A 15,518-nucleotide genomic window follows, 5' to 3' on the forward strand; every position below is an offset into this window, starting at 1 on the left:
GTATTATCAAATGCCTTAGAAAAATCCAACATTATCATAGAGCAGTGATGGCGAACCTTTTTACCCAGGTGTGTCAAACATCTTTTTTTTTAAATATTGACATTGTTGATGTGCCACTTGCATACATGCATTATAAATTTAACTACATAATCAAAGATGGTGACTTATACATATCATATTAGGCTATTTATTTAATAGGACATTGATATAAAATCTATGAATTCATATTATACAATTAATTTAATAAAATGAAATTACAAACTTACATTACATTTAATGACTTTTCTGTTGCTGAGTACTGGTAGAAAGTTGCTTTATAGAAGGGCTATAGTGTGTACATTTTAATGCTACACAGGCAGTGCTCAAATCATTGCTCAATCTATTTCTCCCTTTCGAGTTGATATTATTTAAGGCAGAAAATAGAGTTTCACAGGAGTATGTAGAAGTTTTTACGCTAAGTTTTTATAATATCATATGACTATGCAGAAATTATAATGATCAAGAAAGAAAATGTAAACTTAAAACTAGTTGTTTATAGGCTAGTTACAAAATAAAATGGAAATAAGCTAACTACAAAATAAAATAGAAATAAGCTAACTACAAATAAAATAGAAATAGGCTAACTATAAAATATAATTCTTTCAATGAACCGAAACCTACCTTCGCCTTAACTGAGAGCGATCTCACACGATTTATCATAATTTTTTCATCAGAATACCAATATCTTTCAACATCCAAGGTATGTCAGTGCTGACATGCGTGTCATAGGTTTGTCATCACTGTCACAGAGTATCCATTCCCTTTATCCAACTCGGCCATAACATTGTTATAAAATATGAGCAAAAATTGCTAAAACATGACCTCCCTTTAGTAAACCCATGCTGTTCCTTGCAGAGTATAGCATGTTTGTCTACCCATTTCTAAATGCAAGTTCTTACCAACTTCTCTAAAATCTTCACTACCACACCAGAGATACTGATAGGTCAGTAGTTAGATACATCAGTTTTTGCACCATCCTTGTACAATGAAACTATCATACGTTCCTTCCATTCCTGTGGTATTATTCCTGAACAATTTGGCTGGACATTCCTTTAGCAAACATGCTGATATTCCATCTGTTCCTATTGACAAATTCTTATTCAGGTTATGCAACAGCTCTGAAACCTCATTTTCATGCACCTCTAATTCTTCATCCAACGTAGCACTGTGCACCATGTTACATACAACTGGTTGATATATATATATCAGCAAAGTGAGCACTCATCTGAACAATCACATTTATTTCTGACACTAGAGTACCGTCTGCTTTCAATAAATTTATTCTTCCACATTCATTCTTCCTTTTGCTTGTGGCTTAACGATAAAATTGTTTTGGATTGCTTTTAGCTTACACAACCTATTTCTTTTCATACTCCAATTTAGCTTTCCATACAACACTCGTTATTTTTCTGGCCTGAGCTTTATATATTTCATAACTCCTCTCACCTGATGCCAAATTCTTTCATAATGTGATCCATATAGATGATGAATAACAGTGGAGATAATGTGCGTCCATGTCTTAACCCTGATTTTAGATGAAACCATCTTCCTGTATTCCCTTCAATTCTAATTGCTGACTGACAACTTAAATACAGACAATGTATTGCCTTGTATAATGTTCCATTCACAACATACATTCTATTAAAAAAGGCAGGTTACTTTTACCCTACTGATGACTAGCCATTGTGAAAGTAATCCTGCTCAGTACGAGAGGAACTGCAGGTTCAGACACTTGGTACGTGTGCTTGGTCGAGTGGCCAGTGGTGCGAAGCTACCATCCGTGGGATTATGACACCTATAAGTCAGAATCCCATCTAGCCACTGCAATGATACCATTCATGCCTCACACGTTAAAAGGCAGCGCTAGCCAGAGTTGCTTTCGTACTGTTATGGTGCGATCACTCCGGCAATGAGGCCACTAGAATGGAGCATCAAGGCAGCCATTGAGACTATGCGGTAGCTGCTTCTTAAGCCGCACCATTCAGGCATGACGTGCGGGCACCAAATCATCCACAGACGACCTAGGTACTGGTCTGGGTATCGTGCTTAGAAGAGCAGCCACCATACTGCAATCTATTGAGACTTAGAGTTCCATCACTTCTTGGTTTGTTTGATACTATTGCAAAGTAATTACTCCAGACATCACTGATATCCTTATCAGTTTTCATGTCACCTATATTCATCTTCGCTTTTTTTTACTTTTTCCTCCAGTTTTAAGTTTCTTCAATGACCTCCACAACATTTTGCCACCTTCCTCATATTTATTTTCTATACTCTTACCAAAGTCTTCCCATTACTTTTGTTTAGCTACTTTTACACATAGCTTAGCTTCCTTACATTTTTCTTCTGTATTCTTTTAGAGCAGCCTTGTCTAGGAACTTTAGCATACCAAAAGTTCTTCTTCTTCTTTTTCAGGACTGCTTGTTTAACTTCTCGTGTCCCCCCCCCCCCCATAGTGTTCTTATATTTCTATCCTTGCAGACAACGTCACCTAGCTGAATCAATCAATGTCTTCTTCAAAGTTTGCAACAGGGACTCCAAGAACTGGTTCTTGTTTTCAATTTCTTTCATTTTTAGTTTTAATAATGCTTGTATAGTAGAGTCTACAATTTACTTGTAAAAGCTGCTCAACTTAAATTCTTTTTAAAACTTTCTTACATACTGTTCTTTTTCAATGTGATATCCATTTTTATCCTGCTTAGTACTAAGTAATGATCACTTCCAATTTCAAATCTTCTGTACACTCATGGTATCACTATTAACAAGGATGTAGTCAATGAGGATTTTCTTATTTCTTGTGTCTTCTCTCCAAGGGAACTTGTGCACATCTTTATGTTGACACATAGTATTAGTAATGACTAGTCCATGTCCTGAGCAGAAATCCAGTAAATATTAACCATTATTAGTAGCTTTGTCCTTCTCTCCAACTTTTCCCAAAAATTCCTATATGCCTGGTGGGATTCATTTCCTACTCTGCTCTTCAGATCTCCAACAAGGACCACTTTTACCAATTTCTTTATGCTAGCTGCCTGTTCTACTGACTCAAGAAATTCCTCCACTTCTTCCTTAGAAGAACCATCCTACAAAAGGTTCTTCTAAGAAAGAAGTGAAGGAATTTTTTGAGTGAAATGAAATGAGACAATGAAACTTATATGAGGCACAAATAAGTTTCATTGTCCATGTCCTCATTTTGAAGTTTGCCCACATAACTCTACTTGAAAGTGCCTTCCAATCAAGCAGTTTATCTTCATGTTTGGTGTTGAATTCTATTACTACTTTTTCCTTTCCTTCATTATTGCCTGAAAATAATATCCTATATTTATTATTTAGTAAGATCCCACCTGTTTTTGTTCCTTTGTCATTCCTTTGTAATTGGCACAATTGCATAATTGGCATAATGAATGGCATAATTGGCATTCCTTTGTCTCAGGAAGGCCAAATATGTCCACATGGTACTTTTCCAATTCTTCTGCAAGTTTAATTTGCTTTCCATTAATACTCCTTATAGTGATGGTTCCTATCTTCAGTTCTTGTGATGTTGGGTTTATTCTCCTTATTCTAGATGTTGAGTTTCAGTAGCTGAATTATTATTATTATTACGTGACACCTCCAAGGAGTCCAAGGACTCATTGTGGGAGGACACACTACACTACTTCACTAATACATCCCATCATCTCCCATACTAATTAATTCTTCAACTATGACACTGCCAACATCAACGGCCCATCACCATCAACCACAGTATTTTTTGTCTGTAAATTGCGTATATTCTGAAAGCCGATTTGTCTGTATGTGGGATGAAAAACCCAGTTTCCGGGAGGGGAAAAACCCTGCTACCACTGTATGAGATCAGCTAACTCACCTTCAACTGACAAAAAAAAAAAAAAAAATTTCACTGTTTGCACTGGTTCCCCTGAAGAAAACAGTGTTAGCCTTGTTTAACCAGATGACACCCCGGGTGGCATGAAATCTCATTATGTTGTACCATCACATGCATTTGTGGTTTAAGCCAATTGATAGTACAATTTAATTGGCTAAGTCCCAAATTGCCAGCTCATCCTTGTTCATTCAGTTCCTAGTAGATACCTACTAATGGGGTGCACCACATGAAGGTGAGGATTGGACATTAGGTCAGAAGCCACAGTCGGTTCTCAACATTCCTGAAAGGTGATGTGGAGGTCTCCCAGTTATTTAAATTTGACCCTTAAGCAACCCCTATTTTAAATTTTAAAACGAAAATATATCACTTGAATTTTTTTAATACTGTGTTTTTAAGGTAATGTATTTTTCTATTCTGAAAAAAAAATATTTCTCAGATATATTCTTTGTGACATGTTCCAGATATCTCCCCTCCACCTTCCTACCTACTTTTAATCTTTTGTCATCTCATCATCTCATCTCAACTCTGAGTGGAAATATCCTTTTTTATAAGATAGCAATGAATCTTTTTCTTGATGATCAACCAAAGCAATGGTCTAAAAAATGGGACAGTGTATTTCAAACAAACTGCAGAATTATTATTAAACATACATTTGGCTATGTGCCTATATCAAGAGTCTTCAGCCTGTTTTTTTTGTTTGACAGGAATGAAAGATGTATCCTTTATTGCCAAAAAAGAATAAATCCATTTTCTAACAACATTATTAAAATTTAATTTCTCTGATTTGAAATAAATAAAGCTTGAGGACTTTCAAAAATTATGGTTTTGGGAAAGATTTTTAGGAGTTGCAATGAAGAAGGAATATCAAAATGATCCAGGAAATTTTAGATTTTCCAAAAATATAAGATTAATTAAATTTTTTTTTTCATTTGTGACTTCATAAATCCTAATCCACACTCTCAGTCTTTATTAATAGAAACCTGCACAGAATTCAAGGAAGGTGAACTCTGCTCATCCACCATAGATAATGCACAATACAATAATCTACTGTTTATCTGACCACAGTGGGAAGCTGATTTGCCATTCTGATAAGAGAATTATACTTTGGCGATCACAGATAAGTGGAGGTGCAATTAAATGGCTGTGTACTAGAAGTCAGTTGACATACAAGGGTTGGTTAATTGAAGGATCACTGTTTTGAAGAGAGATGGCAGATTACTGGTACTACTCAATGAAAAATCTTGCCATCAACAGCATAGTCAACCATACTAACTTTCAGGAATGACTTTTGTTCTTACTTCTCCTACAATATTCTCAAAGGTTTCACTCACCTTGGTCAGTAGCCCTCTAAAATCCTTTTACAGGACTAATGGCTTGTATTGTCGCTATCATTTTTTTCTCTCCAGTTTTATCTCTTGCAACAAAAAACAGCCAGGGAACACATGCAATTATCAGACAAAAACATACATTTATATTTTGTCTGATACATATTACTTTAATCTGTCAGTAAGACAGATTAAAGTAGTATGTGGAAAAGAGTAAGTAGTGTAGAATGGCTATAAGAGATAAGATGTACAATAACAATTTTAACCATATATCTTATCCTCCATCTATTTAGCAGGGTTTAAAGATTATATTCTCTTTAACGGTCCTATCATAATTTCTGATATCATTTTATAGTTATTATTCCTACATACCTTCCTCTCTGAATCCTGGATGCTGCATCTGAGCATAGCAGTCCAGATGCAGTTATATCAAAACCTTCCTAAAAAAACTCCAGTTTTCTTATTCTTACATATGTATATTGATTTTGACACTAATGTTATCTTCTGAAATGATTTGCTTATCGCAATTGTGACAACAGTTAACAAAGTTGTAAAGAATGCAGGAAGGGTTTTGCTATATTAGAAATTTTGTTGGAATAGCATCATGCGTATGGGGACTGGACAAACTTTTTTTTTTTTTTTTTGGCAGACAGTTACTGGAAGTCTTAGTGTTTGCTATAGTAAGACACTCAACTATATTCAAATGATTTAAAATTAAGTATTGTTGCATTGTTAATGTTACAAGTTGAAAACAGTAAGTTTTTATTAAGGAAAACAAACATTTTTAAATTTTATGTATAAAAGGCTATCTCTGAAAAAAGACTAAATATTTCTGCTATACCTTTACAGGCAGCAAAAAGATTATGAAAAGGAAAGTCAGAGATAACAAGATCTATTTTCAAGATTTAAAGGTAATGACAATTCACATTTCAAACAGGAACAGGAATTTAACATGTAAATTTACATATTAAAAGCAAAACTTTTCCAAAGTTTTAGGATTTCAGCAATCAAAATATAACAGTTTTTTAGTTGACTACTATAGATACAGCTAAAATTTACCTCTTCTTCCATGATGAAATGCTGCAGCTGTCTCGACTGATTATCTTTTTCCTCCTTTACTCTTCTCAGATAAGTGACTTCCTGTCTCAGAGCATTACACTCCTGTACAACTGAACTTACAGTACTAACAAGTACATCATTAGAAGAATATTCTTCATACCGCACATCCTGAACCAGGTGCACTGCTTCCAAAATATCTGAATGCAGATGTTCTAGCTTAGGAGAAAGGAAATAGGTTGAATGATTGATTAGTTTACTTAGTCTATATGATACTTCTGTATTCATTAAAACTTTGACTTCCAAGAACTAGATAAACTTTATATATTCTCATTCCTTAAAGGAAGTGACCTTATTTCACATATGCAGAAAATGAAACACTAACCAGAAAAATACTGTTTTCCTTTCACTGTTTTTATAGATTATAAAAGTGAACAAAATGTTTAAAAATAAATTTAGTTAAATGCTTATTTTGAAAACAGTTTTCTAAAAATTAATGACAAAAAAGAAGGAAGAATCCTAATAATTACATTAGAATAAAAAAAAAAGAAATATTTTGATATTATTTTTTAAATTTAAGCCACTAAAAAAAAAGTGTGTGGCAAATAAAATCAAAGCATTCATATTTCTAGTTTTTCACTAAATATACAGAACATGTATTAATTTTACATCATGACAGTTTCATGCTAATTTTTTAATCAAAACTTTCATCTATACTGTTAGTCTCCAGATTTTGAACAAATGTTTTAATCTGATTTAAGTCTGGAGCAAGGTTATCAGCAATCAGTGTAAAGCCACTGTTCAATTTATTACACTGACCGGCTTCATGGATAACAGTGAATGAGTAAACAGGTATCAGGGTACATGGCAGGAATTTGATGATGATGATGATGATGATGATGAGAAAATAGATTACTGTCATAAAGTGAGTATGGTACTACTCAGTGAAAAATCTTATCAACACAGCCAACCACACCAACTTTCAGTCATGATCTTTGTTCTTTCTTCTTCTACAACAGTCTCAAAAATTTTAGCATAGATTGCCTTTCTGATCATGTTAAAATTTAGTTCACTCCTGTTTACTATTTTCTGGCTTTTCTTTTTTTCTAGACAAATTTATTCAACCAGCTTCCCATAATACCAGCCTAACACATTATCTATGTCTATATTTCATTGGCCAACATCACTAGAAACTAACTAAATGCATAACCTGTTTTATAGTCTTTTCTTTCAAAGTTATGCATTGGTCAGCATTCATTTTTACAAACTTATAGAGAAAACTGCTATGTTATAGTAAAAACCTCAGTTTAATATAAAATAAAATAATAACCCAACATCTCAAACCTTCATAGAAACAATACCCACTCTTCAATCAACAGGCTATGGGCTCAAATTCCACTATGGGCATGGAGGTTTATTGGTGTTCTTAGTTGGGAGAGGAATTTCAGCACTCAGTGTAAAGCCACTGCTCAATTTATCGGAGGACTAAAGGATCTTAAAAAAAGTTCTATGTTTTGTTTCTACAGCAAAATACCACTATAACAATCTATTGTTATTAAGGACAGCCCAAATTGGCTGTATTGACCAGACTTATAACAAGAAGTTTCTAAGGAGCACAAAGAGGATTAACTTGTTCCACTTCACAAAAAGAGGACATGAGACTGAGGCTTTGAAGTACACAGATTGGTTTAACTCAAATTTAGGCTAAGTCGTTGGAAAAGATATTATGTAATCTATATGTAGCTTTGTTCAGTCACATATGAATTTTTCCCAAACAAAATCAAAAATACTTTTCTCAATGTCCTTCTCACTCTTTCAACTATATCAAGAGAACAACAATCTTAGTGGAATACCACAACTGTCTCATGCCAAAAGGCAACACTGCAGCAAAAATTAAAGTATCTGCTAAGTTTTAAACAAGGAGAAAATTCTTCAATTGCATAAAAACTTAGTTCATAATTTTTAAATTTTATTATTCTGAAGATTAAGTTCCAGAAATGAAAAGAAATTTGAGATGAGGCCTTTATTATAATCAAATTGTTACAGAGTGAAGCTATAAAAATACTGATTGGCTTCAAACTGACATTCAGCATACTTAATGTCTCAAACAGTTTAATATATGTGTCCTGAGTTTTGTTTTGCAGTAATGCATAAACACAAAGAATGATTCATCCATTAACTAGTGCATGAATCTATACAGTTGAAAAAAAGCACAGGAGCAATTTTGAAACCAGTGAGATGTTGTTTCCAAGAGTCTGAGATTGTCACATGTTCCAAAGATTCTGTTGTTATTGTCTGAACCGGAATCAAACAGAAGAAAATCTTGGCCATCGTGTAACTTTGTAACGATCTGGAATATCGATTTCACCAACATTCGATGGAAGGTAATGGATTATTAACAGTTTGATGGTGACAGCTGACATTGTGACATAAATGATGAACTATCGGCAACTTGGCTTTAGCATCTTCACTTATCGTTGAAAGAGATTGGGTGATAATTTGCTGCAGTGCTTCTTCCGTTTCTTTTGCCAGTCTTTTAATTTGTTAAACTACTTTGAGAACTTCTTGTTGTACTGGATCTGGACCATGAGAATGATTATTTAACTCTCCACAAGCTTTTCTCCACAGAGTTTAATTTTAGCTTTACATTCGCTCTTGTTACGCCTTCTTTCACACTTAAATGATACAATTCCATTTGGTAATTTGGTAAAATTTTTTTGTTTTACATACACATAACCTTCAAAAATCACTTTCCCCTTAACTTTATTCAATTTTACAAATTCCATCATGGATAGTCAAAAATATTTTATAAATATTATAATAGAATGAAATAAAATATTTTCTTTTCAACTTCACTTCAAGAACAGTTTTGACATGCTCGGTGTTATTATCAAGGCTAACAATAATTTACAAATGTAAATTACTTATTTATATACAAATATTAAACCATAATATTTACAAGTTTACAGTAATAAGACGAAATAGATTGAAAATTATTTGTTGGTAGAGATTCCTAATCCTATGATCTTAACATAAATTGCTTCATGATGGTCATAACAGTTTAAATTCCAGGAAAAATTAGTCTTGTTTTGACATATAATTCAGATTAAGGAAACTACAGGTAAATATTATTAACAAAATTACATAAATGTCATTACCTAGAAATGTCATCAGTTCCCTTTGATTGTGCATTCAAAGATAACACCCGAACAAGATTAAATTGTTATTCTGCATTCTATTTTTTTTTTATTGCAACTTTAAAACTTATTTTTATTTATTTATTTTTTTATATCATATTTAGTTTCATCTATCGATATTTCAAATGGGAGGGTTCGTTGTCCAGGTTGTTTTGCACTGGGGGGGGGGGGGGGGGTAATGTTCAGGGAGGTTTTTTATGGGGGATTTAAACAGAAGGTTAATGTCCAGGGGGTAATTGTCCTAGAAGCCTTCCAATATATCCTCTTCACCATGAAAACCAGGGAAACAAATCTAAGCACAATCTACAATTCCTGTATACAACGGAACAAATATCCTTGTCCACCACCACTCCAAGGTCTTTTTTCTCCTCAACTTCTTCCAAAATTTCCCCACTAAGTCTCTACTTTGTATCCGATTCATGTCTACCAAATTTGAGAACCTTACATTTTGCAACACCAACTTGATAGTTCAATACTGTTACCAACTCATGCTCGATTTCTCATCACTCTCCCCAGTTTTGCATCATCTGCAAACAGTTGTATATCACTAGTTAAACTAAACCCATCCCAATATCATTAATACACAAATTAAATAACAATGTTCCCAAAACAGACCCCCAATGGCAAAGCAACATTGACTTTCCTCTTTTGAGTGCCCACCCCCTCCACAAACACAAACTTGCTGAGCTGATGCTATTCTATCATTCAATCCCATCTGCTTCTGTTTAGTGACCAACTAGTGGTGTGGCACTAGCCTTTACAAAAAATAACTGCATATGCATCACCCTTGTGCAATACATTCATCATCTTGTTAATATAAGCAAGTCGGTAAAACACGAATAACCTCCTTTAAACAAAACCATGCTGATAAGCACAAAGAATACCACTGTTATTGACTCACTTTTACATCCTATCTCTCACCAACCTCTCCAACAATACCTTAACTACATCTCCAGATGTAGTTAAGGTATTAAAAAGATAGGCCAAAACAGATAGTAACTCCTTCGAACATTCCCTCAAAACACATACTGCCTTACATACCTCTTGATCACTCACCATTAAGTCTCTCATTTCATTCTCTACACTTGCGCTTCTGATTTCACACTGAGGATGAAACACCCTGATGAAATGCTCACTGAATACTTTGACCAAGTCCTCTGAAAAAAAGTTACCACCCAACATCTACCACTTTCGATAATTAACATCATCTTACCATAATCATTCTTTTTACTACTTCCCACATATCAAAAAAAACTAAAGGGTTTTTCTTGACCTGATGTGCTAATTTCTGCTCATACTGCCCTTTTGTTTTCATTACCAACTGAGTCACTCTCCTGGCCTACTCTTTATACTCTTAGTGCGACTGATTGTTACCATTATTCATCTTGTGCTACCTCCAAAGTGCCTTCTTCCTCCATATTTCATGCTTAACCTATTCATTTATCCATTTTACACCTACTGCATTCAGCTTTTTGACCTTTGGAATACATTTATGCATTGATACTGTTATATATTTCTTTGCAAGTTCCCAAACAGTATTTATTTCCTTACCACTCAATTTCCCATTTCATGTTATAGCTCCAAGCTGTTTCCTAAGCTTGTCATCATCATCACTAACCTTGCACTTCCATAACCAGGTGATCATTTCATGATCACTCTCATCAAATGAAGGGAAGTGTGAATCACTACTCCCAATTACATTCTTGAGGAAATGATCAGATATCATTATGCGTATCAAGGATTTAGGCCTAGCGCTGGCCTGTTCCGGCATTAGAAGTCATCGTTGAATCTTTTAAGAGGACATCCTGGTTTTCTTTTTCCTAATGGCTTGTACTTTAAGGCTTATTTTGGTAATCTTTCTATTTTCATTCTTTGAACATATTCCATCCATTTATGTTTATATTTTTTAATTTTTTCTAATACTGATGCTTGGTTTAATTCTTTCATAATTTCTTCGTTTCTTTTGTGATCAAATTGAGTATACGTTGCGGTTTTTCTCATAAATTTCATTTTTGCTGTTATTAATCTTTGTTTGTCTTTTCTGTTTTATTGTCCAGATTTCACTTCCATACAATAGAACTGATAGGGCTAAGGTATTGTATACTTATAGTCTGGTTTGTTTTTGAACTAGGTTTAATTTAAATATAGAGTTAATTCTACCTGTTATTTTTAAATATTTTGCAATTTATAGGTTTATATCTTTTTCATATGTGATCATACATCTTAGGTAGTTAAATGAATTCACCTGTTCTAAGATCTTGTTATCTATTACTATTTTAGTTCTTGGTGGATCTTGTCCTTTAAAGGCCATAGTTTTTGATTTTTCTGTTGATATTATTATACCATAATTGTTGGCTATCTCATTTAGATCTAAAATAGCTTTCTGTAAGTTATCTTCGAAATTTGTAATTATTATTTGGTCGTCGGCAAAAAGGAGAGTGTTTAAGTTCACAGTAGGAGAAAGTTTAATAACTTGATGAAAATTTTTATTCCATTTTATTATTATTTCATTTAGGTAAATATTAAAAAGAGTTGCTGAGAGGGGACATCCCTGTTGGACCCCCTTGGTTAATCTCTCTCGTATATGATAGTTCATGATTTAATCTTATTTGTATTTGATTATTTTCATATATACTTATGAAAGCTTTTAGGATATTATTTGGTATTTGTCTTTCATTTAATATGTTAAATAAAATGCTTCTTTTAACTTTGTCAAATGCTTTTCAAAGTCAATAAATGCAATATGTGTTTCTAAATTGTATTCTCTTCTTTTCTCTATTATCAATTTTAGGCACAAGGCTGGGTTTATACATGATCATCCTTTTCTAAACCCATTCTGTACTTCTAAAATAAAGTTTTCGGAATATTTCATTAGTTTGCTATTTAAAATTCTGATATATATTTTGTAACAGGAATTTAATATGCATATACCTCTATAGTTTTTAGGGTAATCTCTATTACCATTTTTAAAGATAGGAATCACAATTGCTTTTTTCCCCCCATTCTACTGGGGTTATCAGTTGTATAAATTTTATTTAAGAATAATAGGAGTCTTTCTTTGAATCTTGTTCCTGCATATTTATACAGTTCTGAACCAAGCTTATCTTCTCCAGGTGATTTTCAGTTTTTTGTTTCTTTCTGGCTGATTTCTAATTCTTCTTTAGTTATTTCCTTTTCATTAAGTGCTTGCCAGTTGTCTTTTTTAAAATATTTATCTGTCCACAATTCTGTGTAGTAATTTATAAATTCTTCTAATTTCAGTTCGGTGTTTAATTTTATCTTTTCTTTAGTATCTGCATTTAGGTGTTTCAAAATCTTATATACATTGGGTCTTATTTTATATAAATCATGTTCTAAATTAGAAACTGTATAAAACTCCCAATTCTTGAGTGTCCTCATTTACATATTCTCTGAGATAGTTGTCTCTCAAGAACTTCAGAAATTATTTTTTGTTATTCCTAAATACTGTCTCTTCATTCCAATCTGTATTAAAATCTCCATAATAATCACTCTTCCCTTGTTCGCTAACACGCTGTTTATACATTTCTTCATCACCCCCCCCCTCCACATTCCCTGGCCTATAGCAACAACAACTAAACAACTCTTCCTGTCAACCTAATTCCTGTCAATATAATTCTCCTGCTATCATTATCAGCACTTGCCCTCCCTTCTTATTCTTTCTATCCTAATGAAAACCACTGTACCCTTCCATTTCTATTCCAGTTAGCATATCATCTGCATTCAACCAAGTTTCACTTATTCCAATGATTTTGGAGCTGTCACTGAAACAATTTCATCTCCTTATTTCTGATGATACTGGAATTTGTAAATAAACATAGCAGTCACTTTTGGGTCTATAACTAGTACTATCCAAACCACCTGTTTGGTTGTGACTTCCCTACCACACCTGCCTTTGCCCAATCACCAATATCCCTGTTTATCACATTTATCTGCTCAGTATCAACTACCCCAACTCACTAATCCAGATGTATTCCATTTCTATGCTGATCATTTCCATACATAGTCACTATTACTTCCACTTCCCTATGCTGTGTCTCCCCCCCACCAGACACCCTCATACTACTATTTTTTCCATTGCCAAGCACTTCAGTCTCTTTCATACCACTCTACTAATCTTTCACTTCACCTCTTACTACTCTTACTACTCATCTCTTGCTTGCATCACACACTGCACTTCCATCCAGCAACAGTTACTCCATTTCACTCATTCCAAAGCCATTCAAATGCAATCCATCATGTCTGTATAATTTCTTTCTTTTCTCAAATACATGCCATAGATCCACAAACTTATGGTAATTAGCTGATCAAACTATACTCTCTATTGGCTTAAACCATAAATACATATGATGATACAACATGAGATTTCATGCAGTCAGAAGAACTGAAGATAGGAACCATCAATATAAGGAGTATTAATAAAAAAGAAATCAAACTTGTAGAAGAATTGGAAAAGTACCACATGGACATAATTGGCATTACTGAGAGAAAGAAGACAAAAACAAGCGAGATATTACTAAATAATATGTATAAGATGTTATATTCAGGCAATAATGATCAAGGAAAGGAAGGAGTAGCAATAACATTCAACACCAAACATGAAGATAAACTTCTAGATTGGAAGACAGTTTCAAGTACAAGTAGAGTAATATGGGCACAGTTCAAAATGGGTAAATGGACAATGAAACTTATTTATGCTTACGGTCCCACAAAAAGTTTTTCTAAGGAAGAAGTGGAAGAAATTTTTGAGCCATTAGAACAGGCAATTGACATAAAGAAAATGGAAAAAGTGGTCACTGTCGGAGATCTAAATAGTAGAGTAGGAAACTAATCTTACCAGGCATAGGAAAGTTTTGGGAAAATTTGGAGAAAAAGGCAAGGCCAATAATAATTAGCAAGTATTTGCTGGAATATTTGCTCAGGACTTGGTCTAGTCATTACTAACACCATGCTCCAGCATAAAGATGTGCACAAGTTCACGTGCACATCTTTAAGGCTTTGTTAAGAATCTAATCTAATCTAATCTAATCCTGTGCCCTCCTCTTTAAGAGGGTTGCAACTGATGAACAGTCTGCTTCCATGCCTCTCTATCTCTTACTTCTGTAAGACAAAAGTTCACGTGCACATCTTTAAGGCTTTGTTAAGAATCTAATCTAATCTAATCCTGTGGCCTCCTCTTTAAGAGGGTTGCAACTGATGAACAGTCTGCTTCCATGCCTCTCTATCTCTTACTTCTGTAAGACTCTTGCCCGTCCAATCTTTGATGTTGTCTTTCCATTGCAGTCGGGGTTTACCTCTTCCTCTCCTTTCCTCCACCATCCCCTGCAATACTATTCTGGGAAGCTCACCAGAAGAACCCCTCATCAAATGCTATTTTTCTTCTTTGGATACTAGCCATATTCTTTTCATTTTGAATCTTTTAGGAACCTCTTCATTGCTCACTCTTTCAGTCTGATATGATCCATTTTTCTCAAGCACCACATTCCAAATGCATTCAATTGGTCACTCATCTACTCAGTGATCATTCAGGACTCACATCCATATGTCACCATGCTCCACATCATTGTCTTGAGGATTCTTACTTTCAAATGTTTGTTCAGATTTCTATTTCCTAATATGTGGTATATTTGGAAAAATGTTGCTTTTGCTTTTTTAATTCTGTTCTTAATTTCATAATTAGATCTACTGTCTTCTGTTATCTAACTCCCAAGGTATTCAAAACTTTTTACATTTTCTATTCTTTGTCCATTCAAAGCGATTTCCGTTCAATCATTTCCTTTCCTTGAAATCTTCACTTTTGTCTTCTGAATGTTTATTTTCATTTTATATCTCTCATTTCCAACCCTGTTCAGTCTGTTCAAAATTCTTTGCAAGCTTCCTCTGTTTCTCCATCCTTCAGATCTTCCAAGGCCTCTCTCATCATCCATTCACTATAGAAATTAACGAGGAGTGGGGGACATCCCACAAATTTGCCTCACAGCCTTTCTTATGGGGATCCATTCA

At 33.9% G+C, this 15,518-nt stretch overlaps 1 protein-coding gene across 6 annotated transcripts in view; it reads right to left on the minus strand.

Annotated features, from left to right (window-relative positions):
• The window catches only part of LOC150105337 (uncharacterized), a 409,874-nt gene that overhangs the window by 292,728 nt on the left and 101,628 nt on the right, over positions 1-15,518 (minus strand). For 5 of the 6 annotated variants that reach the window (XR_016548478.1, XM_090394715.1, XM_090394718.1 and 2 more), the window contains one exon: positions 6,304-6,519. Coding sequence is in view for 5 of the 6 variants with exons in the window: in XM_090394715.1 (XP_090250841.1) it covers positions 6,304-6,519 (216 nt within the window). In the remaining variant the exon portion in view is untranslated. The remainder of the gene's footprint in view (positions 1-6,303; positions 6,520-15,518) is intronic. The other variant, XM_090394719.1, reaches the window with a different exon arrangement.

This window comes from Typopeltis vanoorti, chromosome 6 (assembly GCF_054136105.1).
Source record: "Typopeltis vanoorti isolate ZY-2024b chromosome 6, IOZ_Tvanoo_1.0, whole genome shotgun sequence".
NCBI classification, from domain to species: domain Eukaryota; kingdom Metazoa; phylum Arthropoda; class Arachnida; order Uropygi; family Thelyphonidae; genus Typopeltis; species Typopeltis vanoorti.